This window comes from Oncorhynchus kisutch, linkage group LG15 (genome assembly GCF_002021735.2).
Source record: "Oncorhynchus kisutch isolate 150728-3 linkage group LG15, Okis_V2, whole genome shotgun sequence".
NCBI classification, from domain to species: Eukaryota; Metazoa; Chordata; class Actinopteri; order Salmoniformes; family Salmonidae; genus Oncorhynchus; species Oncorhynchus kisutch.
The window spans coordinates 53,948,681-53,970,092 of NC_034188.2; the positions used below are offsets into that span (position 1 = coordinate 53,948,681).

Genomic DNA, 21,412 nt, shown 5'->3' on the forward strand with positions numbered 1-21,412 from the left:
GTCAAAATGTTAGTTTTTTTCTAAACACATCTTCTCACTGTAACGCAGATTGATCTGCCGTTGATATGTTTTGTTGATCAATGGTGTCACGTGTTCGCTAGGAAATTGTCAAAAACTAGAACAATAAAGATTCAAATCGAACAACTAAAAAAAATACGTAATTGTGGAGGCTATTTATGCATAAAATGTTGACGTACTGTGTGTAGGAAGGCAATATGGAAATGCTATTGGTCATTAATCTCTATTTTGATAATCCTACATCCTTTTACATAATGGCAGATTTGTGCAGTATGCATTAGCTGGAGTACTTCCATTTCACAATGAATTGCGTCAACAGGTGAGCTTCTTCAGAGTAAATGACATCCTGTTGCAGATAAACATGTCTGCTATAGTCAGTGTCACTGCCCTGGCAGTTGAGGGACATGTCTGTTACCGTTCTGGTAAATACGCTTGATACAGCACGATACATGAAATCACCACCATACTGTTGTCTGTTAAAACTAAATCTCTGGGATTAAGTTATTATAGAGATGACAGACAGTAAGAGCATATTATAACAGATATTAACCCAACATAATAGATACGTGTTATGTAACGTTATAGGCTAGCTAAAAATACAAAAAAATAGGACACAAAATGGGCATGAAGTGATAACCTGCAGTGACAGGCAAATACAGGGTTGGCATCACTGAAATGGGATGTTACCCACAAGCCACAGCCATCCCAGGAATGTGGACTTCAACCATCTAAAGGTGTTCATGACATGATCATTACATAGTCATTACATTCCTGTTGTTCTGCCAAATGACAAATCAATTAGGACAAATAAAGGCGCCGTTGTTTTCGTATGTGTGTCAGCAGTTCATTTTTAGGAACAAACAGAAGCTCACATTAGAACTTAAAAGGTATTTGTTTTTTGCAATATCGCACAACTGTAATACAATATTGTTGGAAATACTAAGTGGAAGCTGTAAGCTAAACACCCCAGGGGTCTCGTTGTTGGATGTGTTGACCAGATAGTTGGTGGTTATCAGTGGGAACAGACACAATAAATCAATTCTGATCCACGCAGTGATGGTGCTCTGCCTTCAGGCAGGTCACTGTGTATTGACTATAATGTCTGGAGCATTTCACCCGCTTAGATAAACAGTCACTCTTTAAAAAGGCTATTGTATGATACACAGATCAGTGGAATGTCACTAATGGCCACTTGTGTAGAAAAATGAAAGAAAAGGGTGAACCTGGGACTGTAGTGCAGTGTGTGTGTGTGTATATAACAGTAGTGAGAGAAAGCGATAGAGGGACAGTCAGAGATCAGAAGAAAAATAGCGAGTCTGTGTGTGGGGAAATTTGTAGGGGAGTGTGTAAGATTGTGCTGGGCCAAGTGCAAGACTGCATACTGGACAAAAAAAAAACACATTTAATCACATTCCCGCACTTTACCTATGTAAACAGTGAAAGGCAAGATACAATTTGTAGTAAAGAATCTAAAAAATAAATAAACCAGATATCCACAAAAATATAAATAAGCAGGCATTCAAAAATAAAATTAAAATAGTGAGCTCATTACGTCATAGTTTATCCCATCGTATTTACAACCACTGCTTACAAAGCTCATAAGGGATAATATCCTTCATATACAGACATAGGGTTGTCCAACGCACGGTCTCTGTCTGCAGTGCACATCGTCTCCCTCGGTCTATTCCATTTTAGACATCTCAAAATTGGTTGTCATGGTCTCCTGTGGGTAAATAAAAGCATAGTTGGAATGACTTTCCAAAGGCGACATGGTGGACTGAAAAACAAAGATGGACATTGAAGTCAATCGATCTTCACAAAAGCTTTAATAGAAAAGATACATGCGATCTGATCTACCGACGACCCTTTCCATACAAGTATATTCACATTTTGAAGTAAAAAATATATCTTAAAGATATCCCTTGCATTGACAATCCTAATGGCTTTATTTGATGTGGGGGAGGGGGGGGGGTTAAATGAAAAAGATACACCACCCTTCCACACCCTCTCATTGTTCAAGCCAGCAAGAAAACAGGGAGGGATAAACAAGCTGATGTAAACCCGACGAGCTACTGCTCTTTAATAAGCATGGAGCTGGCACCACCTGCTGTTCACACCAGGAATAACACCTTGTCTTAACTCGTCAGTCCAGTAGAGGGGGCAGTGCACTGGGACAGAAAGGAAAACATGTTGGCTTGATTTACAGCTGAACTGGATTACGGTTGTCTTAGTCAGAAAAAATCAACTATCCTTTCTGTGCTTGTTTCACACATCATCACAGACTGTAAACTGATTTAATTAAGTTGAGAGTTTCAATGTTCTTACTATGTAATAACCACCCTGTAATACACTTTTAGTCAAAGTGATTATATTATCACTGTCAATCATGGTTAATGTTTCTAACGTTTCCACAACTTCAATTTGTTCGCACTTACACATCTGCCATTGAAGATGGGATATTCTCTTCCACCCATTTCAGATCCTCATCCTGGAAAAGAAAAATAATAATCCTATCACCAAGACAACTTCTCTGAGCCAGAAAATGTAGTTTATAGCCTATATTCTTAGTATGGGTGGTATCGCTGTGCTATGGAGAAGGCCCTTACCACTTTGTTCGGCTTGGCTGTTCCACTTGTCTCGGACTTCAGACCCCTCGTCTTCACGCCCTCTGGAAGTACACAAAATAGGATAGGATCAGAAACACAGATATGATTACCTTATGTTGGCTGAGTCAATTACGTTCTATCAAAAATGGCTGCTTGGAGAGAGAACCCAGGTACATTCATCCCATAGACTATCAACACACTATGGGCGTGTGACAACTAGGCCAAAGAGGTCTAGCTACCTATCAAGACCGGGTAAGATACTGTATTTCATCCTCCAGTGAACCATATGCAGTATCAACTTGTGTTCCTATGACTGAAATACCAAAACAGCAGTGACTCTTACCAAATGTATCATTCATCAGCTGTTCCTTTGCCTCGTCGTCACGCTCCTCGTCCACTAGGGGGCTGAAGGCGTATCTAAGGGGAACAGGACATGACATCACAGATCAGGGGCACGTTCAACATGACACAATGTTGTGGAACGTTCAGATAGCATATGTCTATGTGGAACAATCAATCTTCTCTGACATACAGACTGAGGGATCACGCCGGCTCTATTCATGGGATTCCTATCGGCAACGGTCGACAACATTTGGCTACTGAACGTGGCCCACTTAGGCTCAGTGCCATCTCAATTCAATTTGAGTTGACTTGGACATGGGATTTCTCCATACAAGTGCAATTTTATGTCCTGAATTGACCCTAACTTTGCCACAGATGTCTCTGTTGACATACTGAAAGATCCTAGCCAGTAAAAAACAAACATGACTTTGGTTGAGAGGGTTTTGGCCTTGTGTTGAACTGTTTAGCCGTGACCTCTTACCTCTGGTTGTTGGCAGACGGCCTCCACAGAAACATGATGACCAGAAGGATGGTGGAGAAGAGGAACCGCCAGGAAGCAGTCTATCCACAGCTCCCTCCAGTCCTGGAGAGATACAAAGAGAGTGAATAAGAGAGACGGGAGAGGAAGAGAATGTGAAAAATAATATATATAATGCTAAATACCAGTTCACTAGAGGTCAACTGTGACGTCAAAATTGTCAAGAAAATGTTATTTCCGATGCTCTCTGACTGTCTAGCTTTTCATTTGTTAGCGCGCTGGAAACAGTCAAGAAACTATGAATGTGGGTTCATTATCATTTCTACAGTTTCGATTTGGTTTTAGACATTTTAAAGTATATTGAGTTTGATTATTCTTATTTTTACTCAAACCACAGGCACGTGTTTGGACACCCGTGTTTGGACACCCGTGTTTGGACACCCGTGGCTTAAAAAGTTACGGAACGTAGTAAACAAACACTACTCACCGACTGGCACTTTGAAACCTTGAAGGTCTTCATCATCCAGATAATGAAAATGACTGAGGCTGCAGAGTAGAACAGTGACAGGCCAAATATATTAGATTAGTGAATGCTTGTAATCATGGGCACAACAAGGTGTATAGTACACTATGTATGAAATGTCTCTGTTAAGTGGTTGCAGTAGCACAGCCGCAGACAGCTCCTCGCCAATAACGGCGAATATGAGGGTGTTGGTAAAGTGGCGATACAAGGAGAGCTTGACCACGTTTCTTCGGAGGCGAAGGAGCTTCATGGTCTGGGCCAAGCTGATGAAGATGTGATTGGCTGTCAAGGACTCCCAACATAATCCCAGGACACACCCAGATAACAAACAGCCAACCTTTGAAATACAATTCTCAACAGAAACAGTTAACCCAATAATACCAGTCTTCTTCCATTGACTTTCAACATAACCAACACCGAAGAGTTTGCCTACCTTGTCAACTGAGCTGATATACCTGAACGTAAACCCAAGCTAATCAGGGTGTAAGTGTCTGAGGGTTTTCAGCCATTTTCTCATCACTCAGGAGGAGTTGAGCTCCCCTCTGCCCCCCATGGCCAGGTTAAGCATGGCTGGAAAACCTGGTATGGTTTTAGTCATCGCTATACTAACTGGTTTTCTGGCTAATTGGTTAACTGTCAAACTGCAGGAGAAAAAGAATATGGCCATCCGTGAGAATAAAATAATGCATTTGTCAAAAGTCAGCAGTGCCTACGAGCTCTTCTAAATAAAGTTATTGATAGCCTTGCTATAAGTGGCCCTGTAATTAAACATGTCATTAATCCATGTGACTATGGCTGATGTCTACGGAGAATATTTTCTGGAAATATTCCCTTCTCTGAGACAAAGGCAAGCAGAAATAGAGGGAGAAGTGCCAACACCAACCACCACCAAGGCACTGTCGCACACAGGGATTTCAGGAAGTGAGAGCGTTGGAAGATGAAGTCAGAGGGGAGGGGGGAAGGGGTGGGGGGGTGAGAGGGAGGGAGGGAAAGTGAGATGTGAAGGGAAGTACAGTACACAATATCCACCAGCAGAGGGTAGAGGCGAGCACAGCCAACGGAATGGCAGCAAGCGGCACCAGATCAGCTTCAGCCTGAAAGGGACAGAGAGGGGAACGGATACAAGCACAGAGGGGCAGGTGAAAGGGAGGGATCGACAGAGGGAGCGAGGGGACATTATCACATACTCTTCAGGCAGCCATGCAGATAGACAGATACACACCAAGAGGACCCGTGTAGAACCAAACTGCCACTCAAAGAGGGTTGGACTCAAACTTGTTGGAGAAGTTATGAGAGACACTGGTAAAAGGGATGAGGAGATCTGAGTAAGCTGAGTAAGTCTTAATACTGACAGACTAACTGCATACAGTGACAACTAGATTAACACGCTGACTGACAGACAGGCAGACTGATGGCCTCTAATGTCTGACCACTCCAAAAGGATATCCACCACACAACGCACGAGTCAGTGAACGCCAGAATAATGTCACACAGTAGTCTGCTACTGCCCCCCTGACCCTGTGAGAAAGACAGGCAAACACTGACAGTGGAATGACGGTACTACTACACACACAAGATTCCTGGCATCCTTTGGCCAAAGATGAAGATATTCAACAAAGAGCATCATGGCATTGTTTAGTTTAGTTCCGTATCAAAAACGCATCAACATGTTTTAATAGTCTAGTTAGGTGGACAATATATTTGGGGGGAAAACCGAGGTAGTATATTGTTCAGAAAGGAGAGGACAGAGACCAGACTTACCCGAATTGACCCTCAGGATTCCCTCGACAACGGAGAATATAAGGTAAAAATAAAAATGAAATGAGCAGTCCCACCCCAACCACCCTGTGTATCAATGCACTGAGCCTTGGCCTACAGAGAAAGAGAGAGAGAGAGAGAGAGAGAGAGAGAGAGAGAGAGAGAGAGAGAGAGAGAGAGAGAGAGAGAGAGAGAGAGAGAGAGAGAGAGAGAGAGGCAGGCAGGCAGGCAGGCAGAGGGAGAGAGCGACAGACAGACAGAGTGAGAGAGACAGAATTGGAAATAGAGTTTAACACTCTCCACTGTCTTAACAATGTGACCTCTTATGAAGGGACTGACTCCATTGACAATTCCATAACCAAGACTAGCGATGATGACGAGCACACGGGCCAGGGTCCGCACTGCTGAAAGGATCTCCACAAACACTACTGCCCCCTGGACTGTTGGAGGACACAGCACACAAATAAAGCTTATTAAAATGGGAGTACAACAGCACATTTAGCACCACACTAGGAGCAACTATATTTTACACAATTCCAACCTTGCCCACCAGGAAGATTTCGGTAGAAAAACAAAATTGGCTGAAATGTGTGTTTAGGGGTGTCCACCAAAAATGACCACTTAAACCCCATGTTGATTTCCTTAAAAGACCAATTACAGACAAAAACATGTTTCTCAAGTGATCACGTGAATTTCAAGTGAAATTTCATAAGTGAAATCAAGTGGCTTTTCTGTAAGGTTCTTGTCTCTCCCCCTCCTGACCGGAGAGGCCGTCATAGCGGATGCTCTGGAACTCGGCATAGTACACGGGCTTCCCCAGCATGCCCAGGAAGATAACCCCGCCGATCCAGAACTGGATCCCGAGCAGCTCTCTCCAGTAGCAGGCTGACAGCCAAGGCCACAGCGCAGGCCCAGCAACACATAGATGACACACATCACCATGTAGAACTGCAAAAGGGACAGTTAGGTGAGCTGGCAAGGAACTAGAGAGTCTGTATTGTCCGGTAAGATAGAGAGTATGTCCTTAGAAGCTACTTGTGTTCATTATACTACATGTAATGAAGCTGTAGCGTAGAGTGTTTTCCACAGCAGAATTGACTTACGATCATAAGTCATTCTGAAACAGATGTAGTCATGGTTTCCTGTTCCTACTGACTTCCACTGCAGGGGGTGAAGGACATAATAATATTAGCCTATTCGTTAATGCAGTTTTAATGTATTGGACACAGGTTTCATGTGATCGGTGGACCTCGTTATGTTGGATGTCCCAGTTCTGTGGTGGGACAGAGTCAGTGGTGGCGCTGCTCTTCTCCTTGATCTCTTTGATGTGGGATGATGAACATGTAAGGCCATCCTCCCAGGTCTGAGCCATTGCATAAAAGTGATGCTGGGGAGTCTAGGAGCATAGAGCTACATTATAGCATCTCTACGTCTAAGACAGCCAGGCATTAGGAAATAGCTAGCTGAACAAATGTTTTCCCTGCGGTACAAGAAATGAAGAACGGCAATTAAAGAAATAGTGTGCTGGTGTATCTAAATCACACTGTTTGTTTAGCCAATGTGTATGTACACCATACATACAGTTGAAGTCGGAGGTTTACATACACTCAGGATGGAGTCATTAAAACCCGTGGCAGCATCATGTTGTGGGGGTGCTTTGCCGCAGGAGGGACTGGTGCACTTCACAAAATAGATGGCATCACAAGGAAGGGAAAGCAGGTGGATATATTGAAGCAACATCTCAAGAGATCAGTCAGGAAGTTAAAGCTCGGTCTCAAATGGGTCTTCCAAATGGACAATGACCCCAAGCATACTTCCAAAGTTGTGGCAAAATGGCTTAAGGACAACAAAGTCAAGGTATTGGAGTGGCCATCACAAAGTGGTGATCCTAACTGACCTAAAACAGGGATTTTTTTACTAGGATTAAATGTCAGGAATTGTGAAAAATTGAGTTTAAATGTTTTTGGCTAAGGTGTATGCAAACTTCTGACTTCAACTGTGTCTTCATTCTGGCATGGCTCTTAGGTGACAAGGAAACACTCACCACTTGTTTCTTTGCAGCGGGGGCTGGGGCTTTGCCTGTGGCCACAGCTGCCTCTGCTTTGACAGCAACTGTCTAAAAGAGAGAAAATATGATTAAGCTGATTTCCCTGATATGGAGGCCTGTTGCTAGGCTGGGAATCACAGGACCCAAATCGCCTTATTCACATACATCTACATACACTTAGCATATACAGTGCCTTGCGAAAGTATTCGGCCCCCTTGAACTTTGCGACCTTTTGCCACATTTCAGGCTTCAAACATAAAGATATAAAACTGTATTTTTTTGTGAAGAATCAACAACATGTGGGACACAATCATGAAGTGGAACGACATTAATTGGATATTTCAAACTTTTTTAACAAATCAAAAACGGAAAAATTGGGAGTGCAAAATTATTCAGCCCCCTTAAGTTAATACTTTGTAGCGCCACCTTTTGCTGCGATTACAGCTGTAAGTCGCTTGGGGTATGTCTCTATCAGTTTTGCACATCGAGAGACTGACATTTTTTCCCATTCCTCCTTGCAAAACAGCTCGAGCTCAGTGAGGTTGGATGGAGAGCATTTGTGAACAGCAGTTTTCAGTTCTTTCCACAGATTCTCGATTGGATTCAGGTCTGGACTTTGACTTGGCCATTCTAACACCTGGATATGTTTATTTTTGAACCATTCCATTGTAGATTTTGCTTTATGTTTTGGATCATTGTCTTGTTGGAAGACAAATCTCCGTCCCAGTCTCAGGTCTTTTGCAGGCTCCATCAGGTTTTCTTCCAGAATGGTCCTGTATTTGGCTCCATCCATCTTCCCATCAATTTTAACCATCTTCCCTGTCCCTGCTGAAGAAAAGCAGGCCCAAACCATGATGCTGCCACCACCATGTTTGACAGTGGGGATGGTGTGTTCAGGGTGATGAGCTGTGTTGCTTTTACGCCAAACATAACGTTTTGCATTGTTGCCAAAAAGTTCAATTTTGGTTTCATCTGACCAGAGCACCTTTTTCCACATGTTTGGTGTGTCTCCCAGGTGGCTTGTGGCAAACTTTAAACGACACTTTTTATGGATATCTTTAAGAAATGGCTTTCTTCTTGCCACTCTTCCATAAAGGCCAGATTTGTGCAATATACGACTGATTGTTGTCCTATGGACAGAGTCTCCCACCTCAGCTGTAGATCTCTGCAGTTCATCCAGAGTGATCATGGGCCTCTTAGCTGCATCTCTGATCAGTCTTCTCCTTGTATGAGCTGGAAGTTTAGAGGGACGGCCAGGTCTTGGTAGATTTGTAGTGGTCTGATACTCCTTCCATTTCAATATTATCGCTTGCACAGTGCTCCTTGGGATGTTTAAAGCTTGGGAAATCTTTTTGTATCCAAATCCAGCTTTAAACTTCTTCACAACAGTATCTCAGACCTGCCTGGTGTGTTCCTTGTTCTTCATGATGCTCTCTGCGCTTTTAACGGACCTCTGAGACTATCACAGTGCATGTGCATTTATACGGAGACTTGATTACACACAGGTGGATTGTATTTATCATCATTAGTCATTTAGGTCAACATTGGATCATTCAGAGATCCTCACTGAACTTCTGGAGAGAGTTTGCTGCACTGAAAGTAAAGGGGCTGAATAATTTTGCACGCCCAATTTTGTTAAAAAAGTTTGAAATATCCAATAAATGTCGTTCCACTTCATGATTGTGTCCCACTTGTTGTTGATTCTTCACAAAAAATACAGTTTTATATCTTTATGTTTGAAGCCTGAAATGTGGCAAAAGGTCACAAAGTTCAAGGGGGCCGAATACTTTCGCAAGGCACTGTATTCGATTATGATATCAGTGGGTGTTTGAGTTGATTTACCTCCTTTGGATTCTCAGCGCTCCTTTTCCTCATCTCTTTGTCCTTGACAGTGACAGGCTAAAACAGGGGGATAAAGACAGTCATTCCAATGACACCTAGGTGAATTACTGTGTTACTATTAGGGTTGCAAAGGGTCGGAAACTTTCCGGTAAATTTCAGGACTTTTTCAGAAAGTTTTCCATGGGAAGTCAAGCCCGGGAACTTGGAGTACTTTGCTTAAATTTTTCAAACAAGTTAGCTTATAACAGTGAACCTTTTTTTTGTGGGATACACAAGGCAATTATAGGTATTGTGGCATATTTTGGTTAAACTATTCCCAATTCAATGGAATCGCAATCCTCTGCATGCACAGTGCATTCTTCCATCACATGTACGGCTGATTCTCAAGATCTTACACACTTATGAGATGCTATTGAGCCCACACTGTCTGGCCCAAGGGCTACATGCATTCTGGAAAGTTTTGATTACAATACTGGGTGGGGTGAATATATTTCATATGACATACTTAATTTTTTGTTAACTAGCAAATAGTAGCCTACTGCAAAGTGTTTCTATCATTTCTAACTTGTTTACAATTTCTGGTAGTTAGTTTTTGCTAACATGTGGGTTTTAGCTTACTTGAGCCTGCTAACTGAGGAGTGTTAATTCACCTGTTTCTATATGTTTTATTTGAAAACATTTATCTTACAAAGGAGTTGTTTAATTTAACTGCTTAACTATTTATCTGTACATGGAATTGCATTTGTGTTTTTTTAAACTAATTTGTTTCTAATCTTTACAGGAAAATGCCACGGGCACTATCTGATTGTGTGGAGAAATTTCACTGCAGCTAATGTAGAAGGAAAAGTTGTGTATATTTGCAAATACTGTGCCAAATCATATGTGAAGAATGCAACAAAGACGCAGAATCATCTGGCCAAGTGCATAAAGTTCCCTCAGCGCTCACAAGCAACCTCTGACAAAAGTCCCTCTACTTATAGACACCTTTATTGATAGCAACAGCTCATGTTCCTCCTGGAATTATAAGTTGTTTTTTTTACTCAATGGAGGAACGTAGTCAGAGAAATGCTGATGAATGTCTTGCTCGAGCTGTGTATGCAACTGGTTCACCTCTGATGCTCACAGGCAATGTGTATTGGAAGAGATTTCTGAATGTTCGTCGCCCAGCATACACCCTTCCAACCAGATATGCTTTATCTACTCATTTGCTAGATGCAGAGTTCAACAGAGTTCAAGTAAATCATAGAGAAAGCAGACTGTATTGAAATCCTCTCTGATGGGCGGTCAAATGTTTGCGTGCAAGGAATTATTAACTACATCATCTCCACCCCTCAACCAGTATTTTACAAGAGCCCAGACACAAGGGACAACAGACACACCGGTCTCTACATTACAGATGAGCTGAAGGCAGTCATCAATGACCTTGGACCACAGAAGGTATTGGTGACAGGCAATGCTGCAAACGTGAAGGCTGCTTTGTGTAAAGTGGAGTCCTACCCTCACATCATACCCATTGGCTGTGCTGCTCATGCATTGAATCTGCTCCTCAAGGACATCATGGCACTGAAAACAGTGGATACACTCTACAAGAGAGCCAAGGAAATGGTTAGGTATGGGAAGGGTCATCAAGTTATAGCTGCAATCTACCTCACAAAGCAAAGTGAGAAGAATAAGAGCATTACATTGAAGCTGCCCAGCAACACCCATTGGGGTGGTGTTGTCATCATGTTTGACAGTCTCCTGGAGGGGAAGGTGTCTCTCCATGAAATCCCCATATCACAGTCTGCCGATATAGACAGCCCCATCAAGAGGATCCTCCTGGATGATGTATTTTGGGAGAGAGTGGTAAGCAGCCTGAAACTCAAAACTAGACATTGCACGGATTGAGGGAGACAATGCCATCCTCCCTGATGTTCAAACTCTGCTTGCAGATGTAAGAGAAGAAATCCGTAATGCCCTGCCCACTTCACTGTTGTTCCAAGCAGAGGAAACTGCAGTTCTGAAATACATCAAAAAGCGTGAAAACATCAGCCTGAAGCCCATACATAGCACAGCGTACATGTTGGACCCCAAGTATGCTGGCAAGAGCATCCTGTCTGGTGCAGAGATCAACAAGGCCTATGGTGTCATCACTACCGTGTCTCGCCACCTTGGCCTGGATGAGGGCAAGGTTCTTTGCAGTCTGGCGAAGTACACTTCCAAGCAAGGGCTTTGGGATGGAGATGCAATATAGCAGTCGTGCCAACATCTCATCCACCACCTGGTGGAAGGGACATTGTGGATCAGAGGCTCTTTCCCCTGTTGCCTCCATCATCCTCCAAATCCCACCAACATCAGCCACCTCAGAGCGAAACTGTTCCTTGTTTGGGAACACACACTCCAAAGCACGCAACAGGCTGACCAATACAAGGGAAGAAACATTTGCCCAGATGGCCACCAATTTGAGGCTTTTTGAGCCTGACAACAAGCCATCCTCAACAAGGTTGGAAAGTGACAGTGAAGATGAGGCCTCAGAGTCTGATGTTCCAGAGGTGGACATTGAGGAGATCCAGGGAGAAGACATGGCAGCCTGAGAGGAAAACAACCAAAGCTTTAGTTTACAGAATTAGAAAAAAAAGCTTTAGTTTACAGTAAGCCTAGTCGGCTCCTCAAATCTGTTGAGAAAGACCTGTTACTGAAAACAAAGCAGAGTAGCAACCATTAGACAATGATACGCCGTGAACTCCATAACATAGCCTTCGCCATGAGCTGTAATGTACGAAAACACTTATTCAGAATTACAAGCACTTCCTAATGATCAGTTACGAGCTGCTATATTTGTCACACTTTTGTGAACAAACAAACTCAGGAAGACGACATGAAAGAGCGAGGTGGAACATATGAGGTTGTGGTATTTGTTTCACCGTTGTGCTGTTTGTAGTATGCTTTTTCCCCTCACTTTATTTCACTATACTGATCCCACTAGTTCTACTTGCCATTTAATAGGAAGTTAGCTACTAGCGAAGTTATCTTATTTAGAACCAAAGAAGGTCATTGCTGTGTTATTAATCTCACAAAACCAGATGTTGTAACGGCTCTCGTGGGTTGAGGAAGGAGACCAACTTGCAGCGTGGTAAGCGTTCATGATTTTTAATTAACTGAACACCGCAACAAAATAACAAAGTAGAAAAAACAAACGCGCCTAGTTCTGTCATGCAACAAAACAGCTAAACAGAAAATAACTCTCCCCCCCCCACAAAACCCAAACGGAAAATCACAACTTATATATGATCCCAAATCAGAGACAACGATAGACAGCTGCCTCTGATTGGGAACATCACTAGGCAAAAACAAAAAAGAAATAGAAAACATAGATTCTCCCACCCGAGTCAAACCCTGACCTAACCAAACATATAGAATAAATAAGGATCTCTAAGGTTAGGGCGTGACAGATGTGTATCTCTGAATATTGCATTGTATGGCGTAGCTGTAGAGTCTGGCACACAACATTACTGTGTAATTAATATTTGATCATGTAAATGCAGGGATATTTCTGAGGTACCATAAAATAAAGTGCCACCATACTTTCTTATGAGACCCTCCATTGCCATATACTGTACCTCACTGTGGGTCATGTGCCGTTTGCACTCAATGGCAGGGTACTGATAAAACACATGGAACCCACTGCATCCTTCCTGCTTCACAGTTGTCGTTCTGAAGTAGCTCCCTGCCTTCAGAGGCTGCAAATCAAACAGGTATGATAAAGTTAATAAGTAAGTTAATAAGTATTTGCACAAACCACACTGTCTATACAGTCAAAAAACATGCATGACACTACTCTCCCTATCGAGACCCTAAATCTTGCATTGCCTGTTGTTAAATTGAGAACAATTGGAACTAGCTGAAAAAAAGGAAAAGCTGGAGAGTTTATGGAATACAACAGCCTGAATGAGCCCATTCAGAGTGCAGTGAGTTTCTAAATGAGAGAGAGGAACTTACGTGGAGACCGAATACCTCGTCGAAGCAGTGGGAGCTCCTTAGGCACCAGGAGATGTTGAGTTTTACCGGAGGTTCACAGTGTTCTGTCAACCCTGAAACAGCAGGCATCTTATGAAAACAACTTAGTCACAGAGCTCTCTCCAGATCTGTTCCTGTCTGAGGGCCAGAGTCAGGGCTAGAAGCTACTACTTCCTCCCCCAACCTCCCTATGCTCTTACTGCAGACACAATAAAGTAGCGTATTGTGTACAGTAATGATATCATACAAATATCCTGCATTGACAGTACACCATCCTACAATACTAGTTAGAAGAAGGGGCAATCATGTTCTTGCTATATGATATTCTACAAGGTTCAGTAAATAACTGAGTTTTATCCTAACTTTCAGGAACATAAGCAAGGTTATCGCCTACTTACATTTCAGCTGAATGACAGTATTGTTAAACATTGTCTTGGTGAAGAGGAAAAAGCTCTGCTTTTTCAAAGTTTCCTGTAACACAAGCTGTGACAAAATGTCAAACATATGAGTACTGCAAATAGATTTGGACAACATTTAGATTAAAAACCTGTTGGGTTTTAAATGATCTGAACAAAATAGCTGAATAGTTGGAATGTAGGTAGGCATGATGGTGAGCCAAGATTCAATATTTGCCCAGGGGCAGGATGTCTATGAATGAATGGATCGGATCACTTACTATTTATTACTTGTATTGACTAGTCGTGAAACAAACCCATATTGACTAACACTGATAGAGTCAAATAAAGGATCATTTGTCCGGCCTAATCAAGGGAGAATTATAGTGTTACATTGCGTATGATACAGTGGAAGCGGTTACAATGTTACATTGTCGCCAGAATGGTGCACCGTGCGAAAAACGAAGGCAATTATTGTCTCAATGCCTCCTTCTGTAGATTGCGACAGTTTAATCAACTGTTGAAATAGATTAATCTGGCTGAACTAAACAATGTTCTTAACAAGATATCATAGCCTATCTAGGCTACCTATGATGCTTTGATAGCATAATAAAAGTGACATTTTTATTAACTTGTATTCACTTTACACGCCCGTTAAACGCAGTGTCAGAGCCGGGTAAACGGACCGTACACGTGAACAGTGTACGTTGTCTTGTCTTGTGCGTGGTCAATAACACTGTTTTCATGGCGCTCGCCATTTGTACCAGGACGAATCCACAGCGACAACTTCCCGAGCGCACCTGCATCCTGCCTGGGTCCTTTGTCTGACATCACAATGTCGGCGGTTTTCCGTGAACAACAAACCGGAAAAAACGTTTTCAACTTGGGAAGGAGAATGTACTTTCTTATTGGACAAGTTCACACAGCGTAGCTTCTTCGTTTTCAAATGTTTCCCCCCGTTTCAGACATGTACATTGCATGCAAGATGTAGGTTATGCAAATAGGTCTATAGTTCGAAAGGAAAAAATGCCATTCTAAAAATGTTTTTATTAGGACATGAAATCGTATGCCATTGTTTTGTAAAACAGCATCAGTTAATGCAATGAACATTAGGCCTTGTACCCTCAATTGATCATTATTTTAAATCTATGTGACATAATACAAGTGTTGTAAAAGTGTCGTCTGAATTAGTCTCATCATCCCTAATATCATCAATAGGGAAATGCTAGTTATTCTTGACATAAACTTACGGGTTGTAGGACCCAGAGTCATTCCGACCTGTCTCTCCCTATGGTGCGCACTTCTCTATTGGGCAGGGGTGTGGAGCTCTGATGCATTGAAAAATAACTCCTTGCGGAATTGGGTTTGTACCAAAAAGGAGTGCCGTCACGTCAGTATCTGCCGAATTCAGCAACGCATTTGTTCCCTGTAAGTATTATTATCAATTTAAGGGAATCAGATTGCCTTAACGTTGATTTGTTTTGTCTTCTTCGTCACTTTTGACATCTGCTGCAGAGGTTATACTGTTTGTGCTACTTACCAATACAGACCAGGGAGAAAAAGTTTTCAGAGGGAGCCCCAACACCAATAACACATTTATTACAGCAGGACATACTGTATTATGGCTCGTTTTCTCTCTCTGTTGTCGCCTTTTTGTTTAATCGATCAGATGTTTGATGTCAGATGTTTCTCTCTTGACTCCTTTTGTAGATTTTCGCCTCTGTCCCTTCACAAGATGTTTCTGGCCAAAAGACTCATTGGTGGCATCCTGGATGTTGTGAGGTAGGCCTGGCTCCTTTTCACACACACAAACACAAACACTGTCAGTGTAACGGATGTGAAACGGCTAGCTTAGTTAGCGGTGCGCGCTAAATAGCGCTTCAATCGGTGACGTCACTTGCTTTGAGACCTTGAAGTAGTAGTTCCCCCTTGCTCTGCAAGGGCCGTGGCTTTTGTGGAGTGATGGGTAACGATGCTCCGAGGGGTGACTGTTGTTGATGTGTGCAGAGGGTCCCTGGTTCGCGCCCGGGTATGGGCGAGGGGACGGTCTAAAGTTATACTGTTACATCAGTATACTGACTTCATTCATGACATTTCTAACATTTATTAAATAGTAATAGGTCTTTCTTGTTTTCTCCAACAGCAACATCGACCCTGGTCAATTTGTGCCATCAGATCCTGTGAGTAAACCCTTTAGCACCAATTTTCCTTCAGAACAACATCATCAATCAATCAATCAAATGTATTTATATAGCCCTTCTTACATCAGCTGATGTCACAAAGTGCTGTACAGACACCCAGCCTAAAACCCCAAACAGCAAGCAATGCAGGTGTAGAAGCACGGTGGCTAGGAAAAACTCCCTAGAAAGGCCAGAACCTAGGAAGAAACCTAGAGAGGAACCAGGCTATGAGGGGTGGCCAGTTCTCTTCTGGCTGTGCCGGGTGGAGATTATAACAGAACATGGCCAAGATGTTCAAATGTTCATAGATGACCAGCAGGGTCAAATAATAATAATCACAGTAGTTGTCGAGGGTGCAACAGGTCAGCACCTCAGGAGTAAATGTCAGTTGGCTTTTCATAGCCGATCATTCAGAGTATCTCTACTGCTCCTGCTGTCTCTAGAGAGTTGAAAACAGCAGGTCTGGGACAGGTAGCACGTCCGGTGAACAGGTCAGGGTTCCATAGCTGCAGGCAGAACAGTTCAAACTGGAGCAGCAGCACGGCCAGGTGGACTGGGGACAGCAAGGAGTCATCAGGCCAGGTAGTCCTGAGGCTCAGGTCAGGTCCTCCGAGAAAGAAAGAAAGATTTTTAAAAAAGAGAGAAAGAGAGAGCGAATTATAGAGACCATACTTAAATTCACACAGGACACCGGATAAGACAGGATAAATACTCGAGATATAACAGAATGACCCTAGCCCCCCGACACAAACTACTGCAGCATAAATACTGGAGGCTGAGACAGGAGAGGTCGGGAGATACTGTGGCCCCATCTGACGATACACCCGGACAGGGCCAAACAGGCAGGATAAAACCCCACCCACTTTGCTGAAGCACAGCCCCCACACCACTAGAGAGATATCTTCAACCACCAACTTACCATCCTGAGACAAGGCCGAGTATAGGGAAACCCAAGGGATTGTACTACTGCAGCATAAATACTGGAGGCTGAGACAGGAGAGGTCGGGAGATACTGTGGCCCCATCTGACGATACACCCGGACAGGGCCAAACAGGCAGGATAAAACCCCACCCACTTTGCTGAAGCACAGCCCCCACACCACTAGAGAGATATCTTCAACCACCAACTTACCATCCTGAGACAAGGCCGAGTATAGGGAAACCCAAGGGATTGTCTTATGACAGTGCACTCACTGCCGACTGGAAAGTTTTAGAAGTTAACACTACTCTTTTGAGCAAAGGAGCCACATCTGTTGCTCTTCCTGCATGCTAGATCGTAGTGAAGAGGGCTGTGAGTGTTAGTGTTAACAGAACCTGGTCTGTGTTTGTGCCCTAGCCCCCACCACGCAGACCTCTGGCCTACGCGGAGCAGAATGAGAACGACGAGGAGAGACAGTTCCGCAAGGTGTTCCAGCAACTTGCTGGGGATGTAAGTACTTATTGTTTTTCAACTTATGCACTCCTACTACTATCATATCTGATCCTATTCACCTCCAAACCTACTGTCCTTTCCTATCCTATTCAGAGAAGTAAAGAGCCCAGATAAGTCAAGAGTGCCTCTTGATTCTCTTGATTCCAGCTATGAGTCATTGAGAGACGTTCACCTAAGGCTTTCGGCTATCAAATTCAGTTTCCATAAGTGTGCCATTGTATAATCAGGTCTGTTGTTGAATGTTTTAAAGAGGCTGTTTCGTTATGTGGGTTTCCACAAGAACAACACACAGTTGTTAAAATTATTTACATTGACCCACTGTTAGTGGTTTATTGTAATATAGTGCAGACCAACGACCAGTGTGTTAATTAAGTTCCAGTATTGTTTGTGGTATATTATCTTTTGTAGGTGCAGCCAACTATCCATGGCATGGATGGTATTTCATTTTTGGGCTGATGACACACTGGCACAATCAGTATAACCCTGTTGTTGCCTCTTGTATCCCAGTTAAGTCTTGTTTGCATTCCAAACCCCTCCCCTCCAGCCATTCACCCTGCTTAATCTGGAGCCAGTCTTCAGAATGTGGTTCAACTATCTACACAGACATGGTGAATTTGAAGCTTCAAATGTGCTGTCTGTCTTGCACTGCTGCCAACTAATAGAAGCCTTTTGGAAGAGTACCGTGAAGAGCTCCGGTTGGCTTAAATCATTGATTCTGCCCCATTGGTTATAGTCACTAACGCCCAGGGCTCCACAGACATTTCCTTCCTGTGACGAACACTGCATCATGGACTTTGACAACTTCATTGGGCGCCTGGTTGCTCACAATGATTCCCTGATGTTGGATCAGGCAGTGGTGGAGTAAGAGACCGGGGATGTGGTTTGCTGACAACCCAACCCTGGTTTATTCCACTGACAAGAAGAGGGACTGGTTCCTCCTCTATGTGCTTCCTACCATTGTCTGACAGGGCGGCTCTCTTCCCTGGTTAGGTTTTGTGGGGGTGGGGTTGTAGATTGTGTGAGTCATAGATAGGGGTGGATACATGTTCTACTGTTAGGCTCAGCTGGCAACAATCGACTTTAAACTGATGACTAGCCCGAACTCATTGAGGCCTTACTCATAAGGGGGGGAACACAAGATTCATATGGAATGAAACCTGAAGTTATACCTGCCGCAAATGTGTCTGCTGAAAGTTGATACAATGACTTAGGTTGTTCTAATATGTCACGCACAAATCCAGAGAGAGAGATGCATTGGGTCCATGATTGTACTCCTAAAACATATGTTCATTAAAGTAGTCTCGGTGTCCTTATCTTTTTGTGAGCTGACTTGTGACCCAAGTACATGTAGGCATATTGAGCATATGAGGATTTACTGTATCTCTCTGTGCATTATAGGACATGGAGGTGAGCCCCACGGAATTGATGAACATCCTCAACAGGATCATTGGCAAACGTGAGTCCTATTCTTGCACAAACACCATGCTTGTGTCTATATTTGTCTTTGTACACCTCTTGCACACATAATGGAGTCGAAGCGCAAGACTGGTTCCAGGGAATGGCTTTCTGTATTGTAGTGAAGGAGTGGTCTGTCTGTGTTCATTTCAGGTAGTGACCTGAAGACTGATGGCTTTAGCATCGAGTCATGCAGGAGCATGGTGGCTGTCATGGACGTATCCTTCCACATCAGTGTCTGTATTAGGATGGAGGACTATACTATTCTATTCTATTCTATATCAGAGTAGTTCATATTAAGTTTTACCTTAACCCTGAGCACACAGAGTGACAGCACAGGAAAGCTAGGTTTCCATGAGTTCAAGTTTTTATGGAACAACATCAAGAAATGGCAGGTGAGTTCAGTCCTCTTGTTACATTTTTGACAATCGGCACTGTATGAACAATTGTGTGAAATGATGGACATTTCTGTGAAACGTTTGCCTTGAGCTAGAAATGATTTGCATGTATTTGCAAGGCATTCATATAAAACCACCTACAACTTCAAATAGTCCTCTTACTCCATTAATGTAAGAATGTTGTTTTATAAATGTCATGTTAATACACTCTTAATAAAAGGTGCTGTGGCCACCATGACTATTACATTGACCCCCCTTCCATTTGTTTTGTACACTACTGTTACTGGCTGTTTATTATCTATGCATAGTCACTTCACCCCTACCTACATGTACAAATGACCTTGACTAACCTGAACCACCCGCACACTGCCTTGGTACCGATACCCCCTGTATATAGCCTCGTTGTTACTTTTTATAATTAATTTTATTTTTTGTAAATATTTTCTTAACTCTTCTTGAACTGCACTGTTGGTTAAGGGCTTGTAAGTAAGCATTTCACGGTAAGGTCTACAACTGTTGTATTCGGCGCAGGTGACAAATAAAGTTTGATTTGATGAACTTTGACCTCTCGGTGTATCTTTATTTCCGCTATGATTCAGTGCATCTACATATCAAATGACGCGGACCGCTCCGGGCTCATCTCCTCACAAGAGCTTCCTGCTACCTTCAAAGCTGCAGGTGAGCTCAGAGACCAGGAGAAACGGAACATGGAATTGCATATCTTTGACATCATACTGTAAGGCCCTTTATAACAGTGACAACAAACAGCCATGACAACTGATGAAAGCCAGCTTGTCCCTGCATATATGTGTTTGGTCTCATTGGTGTCTCTCTCCTGTTATGTCCGTGTGCAGGCTTCCCTCTCACCGACCAGCTCTTCCAGTTGATGGTCCGCAGGTACAGTGATGAACAGGGCAACATGGACTTTGACAACTTCATTGGGTGCCTGGTCAGACTGGACGCTATGTGTCGTAAGTGACTGATCCTCAACGCTCCCCTGTTCAGTCCGATTATGTTCTTGATTTCAGACTATTTCCTTTTCATTACCCTTCAGTAATAGTGTTTTGTGCATTTTCAGGAGCTTTCAAGACTCTGGACAAAGATGATAATGGAACTATCAAAGTCAACATCCAGGAGGTAAATTAGTTTTCACTATTTTTTCTTTGCATTTGGACGATGTGTTTAGGGTTAGGGACCATTTTTAAGATTAATGACTGGATATAGGAACTGAAATTAGACCTAAATAACTACACATATTTCTGCTTTCTCCACAGTGGCTTCAGTTGACCATGTACTCATAAAACATCAGGGAAAGCCTACAAAAAGCCTTCATTAATCTCTCTCTCCATTTTAAGATTTTTATTTTATATTACCATTGTTATTATTGTTTGACAGATGTTCATACATCATTGTCATGAATGTTCATTCAATTTATCACTAGATAGCAGCATTGCAGAAACACCAGGAAAGCACACATTTGCTTTGCTACCTTTCTACAGTCCAAATATTTGAATGTTTTTTGTTCTCCTTTTTTCTGGCAACACACCTTTGGTCAAACATTCCACACTGCTATGTAATGTAATGTAAAAAATACATTCTAGTGCTCAATAAAGGGGGCGATATTACCTAATACTTGCAGCTATCTCATTTATTACAGTTTCTATGTTCTGCTTTTGCTCATTCAAGAAATGTTCTCTCATGTGTTTGTAAATAACTAATATTTTTGTGTTACTGTAGTAGTTTCACAGACCAATTCATTAATAAAGTTGATTGTTATTCAGTTACTCATCAGCACCTCTCTTAACTTCCACCTCTGCCGTCTAATAGCCAGTGGTGGAAAGTACTTAAGTAGTACTTTAAAGTCATTTTTACTTAAGTCGATTTTGGGGGTAACTTACTTTTTCTTCACTACATTCCTAATGAAAATAATGTGCTTTTTACTC

At 42.6% G+C, this 21,412-nt stretch overlaps 2 protein-coding genes across 6 annotated transcripts; one reads left to right on the forward strand and one right to left on the reverse strand.

Annotated features, from left to right (window-relative positions):
• Positions 1–1,397: 1,397 nt before the first annotated feature.
• Positions 1,398–15,847, reverse strand: LOC109905477 (transmembrane protein 87A). Of its 5 annotated transcripts, none has more exons than XM_020502873.2 (13): positions 15,256–15,332; positions 14,009–14,093; positions 13,593–13,684; positions 13,214–13,333; positions 9,615–9,671; positions 7,770–7,841; positions 6,975–7,121; positions 6,829–6,886; positions 3,932–6,673; positions 3,448–3,549; positions 2,968–3,041; positions 2,625–2,686; positions 1,398–2,506 (listed from the first exon to the last, which is right to left on the reverse strand). In XM_020502873.2, exons 2-9 carry the CDS (start codon positions 14,037–14,039, stop codon positions 6,444–6,446), a joined length of 807 nt encoding a protein of 268 aa, XP_020358462.1. In that variant the 5' UTR covers positions 14,040–14,093; positions 15,256–15,332; the 3' UTR covers positions 1,398–2,506; positions 2,625–2,686; positions 2,968–3,041; positions 3,448–3,549; positions 3,932–6,443. The 5 variants fall into 5 exon arrangements, with proteins under 5 accessions (XP_020358462.1, XP_020358461.1, XP_031646368.1 ...); XM_020502872.2 differs by lacking the exon at positions 15,256–15,332 and having other exon boundaries at positions 3,932–5,485; positions 5,729–6,673; positions 14,009–14,696; XM_031790508.1 differs by lacking the exon at positions 15,256–15,332 and having other exon boundaries at positions 1,398–2,186; positions 2,454–2,506; positions 14,009–14,696.
• LOC109905478 (calpain small subunit 1-like) lies at positions 14,688–21,101 on the forward strand. The gene is made up of 11 exons (XM_031790510.1): positions 14,688–15,433; positions 15,716–15,787; positions 16,149–16,185; positions 17,521–17,613; positions 19,015–19,072; positions 19,225–19,289; positions 19,398–19,466; positions 20,069–20,147; positions 20,324–20,440; positions 20,548–20,606; positions 20,744–21,101. Exons 1-11 carry the CDS (start codon positions 15,228–15,230, stop codon positions 20,768–20,770), a joined length of 882 nt encoding a protein of 293 aa, XP_031646370.1. The 5' UTR covers positions 14,688–15,227; the 3' UTR covers positions 20,771–21,101.
• The last annotated feature ends 311 nt before the right edge of the window (positions 21,102–21,412 follow it).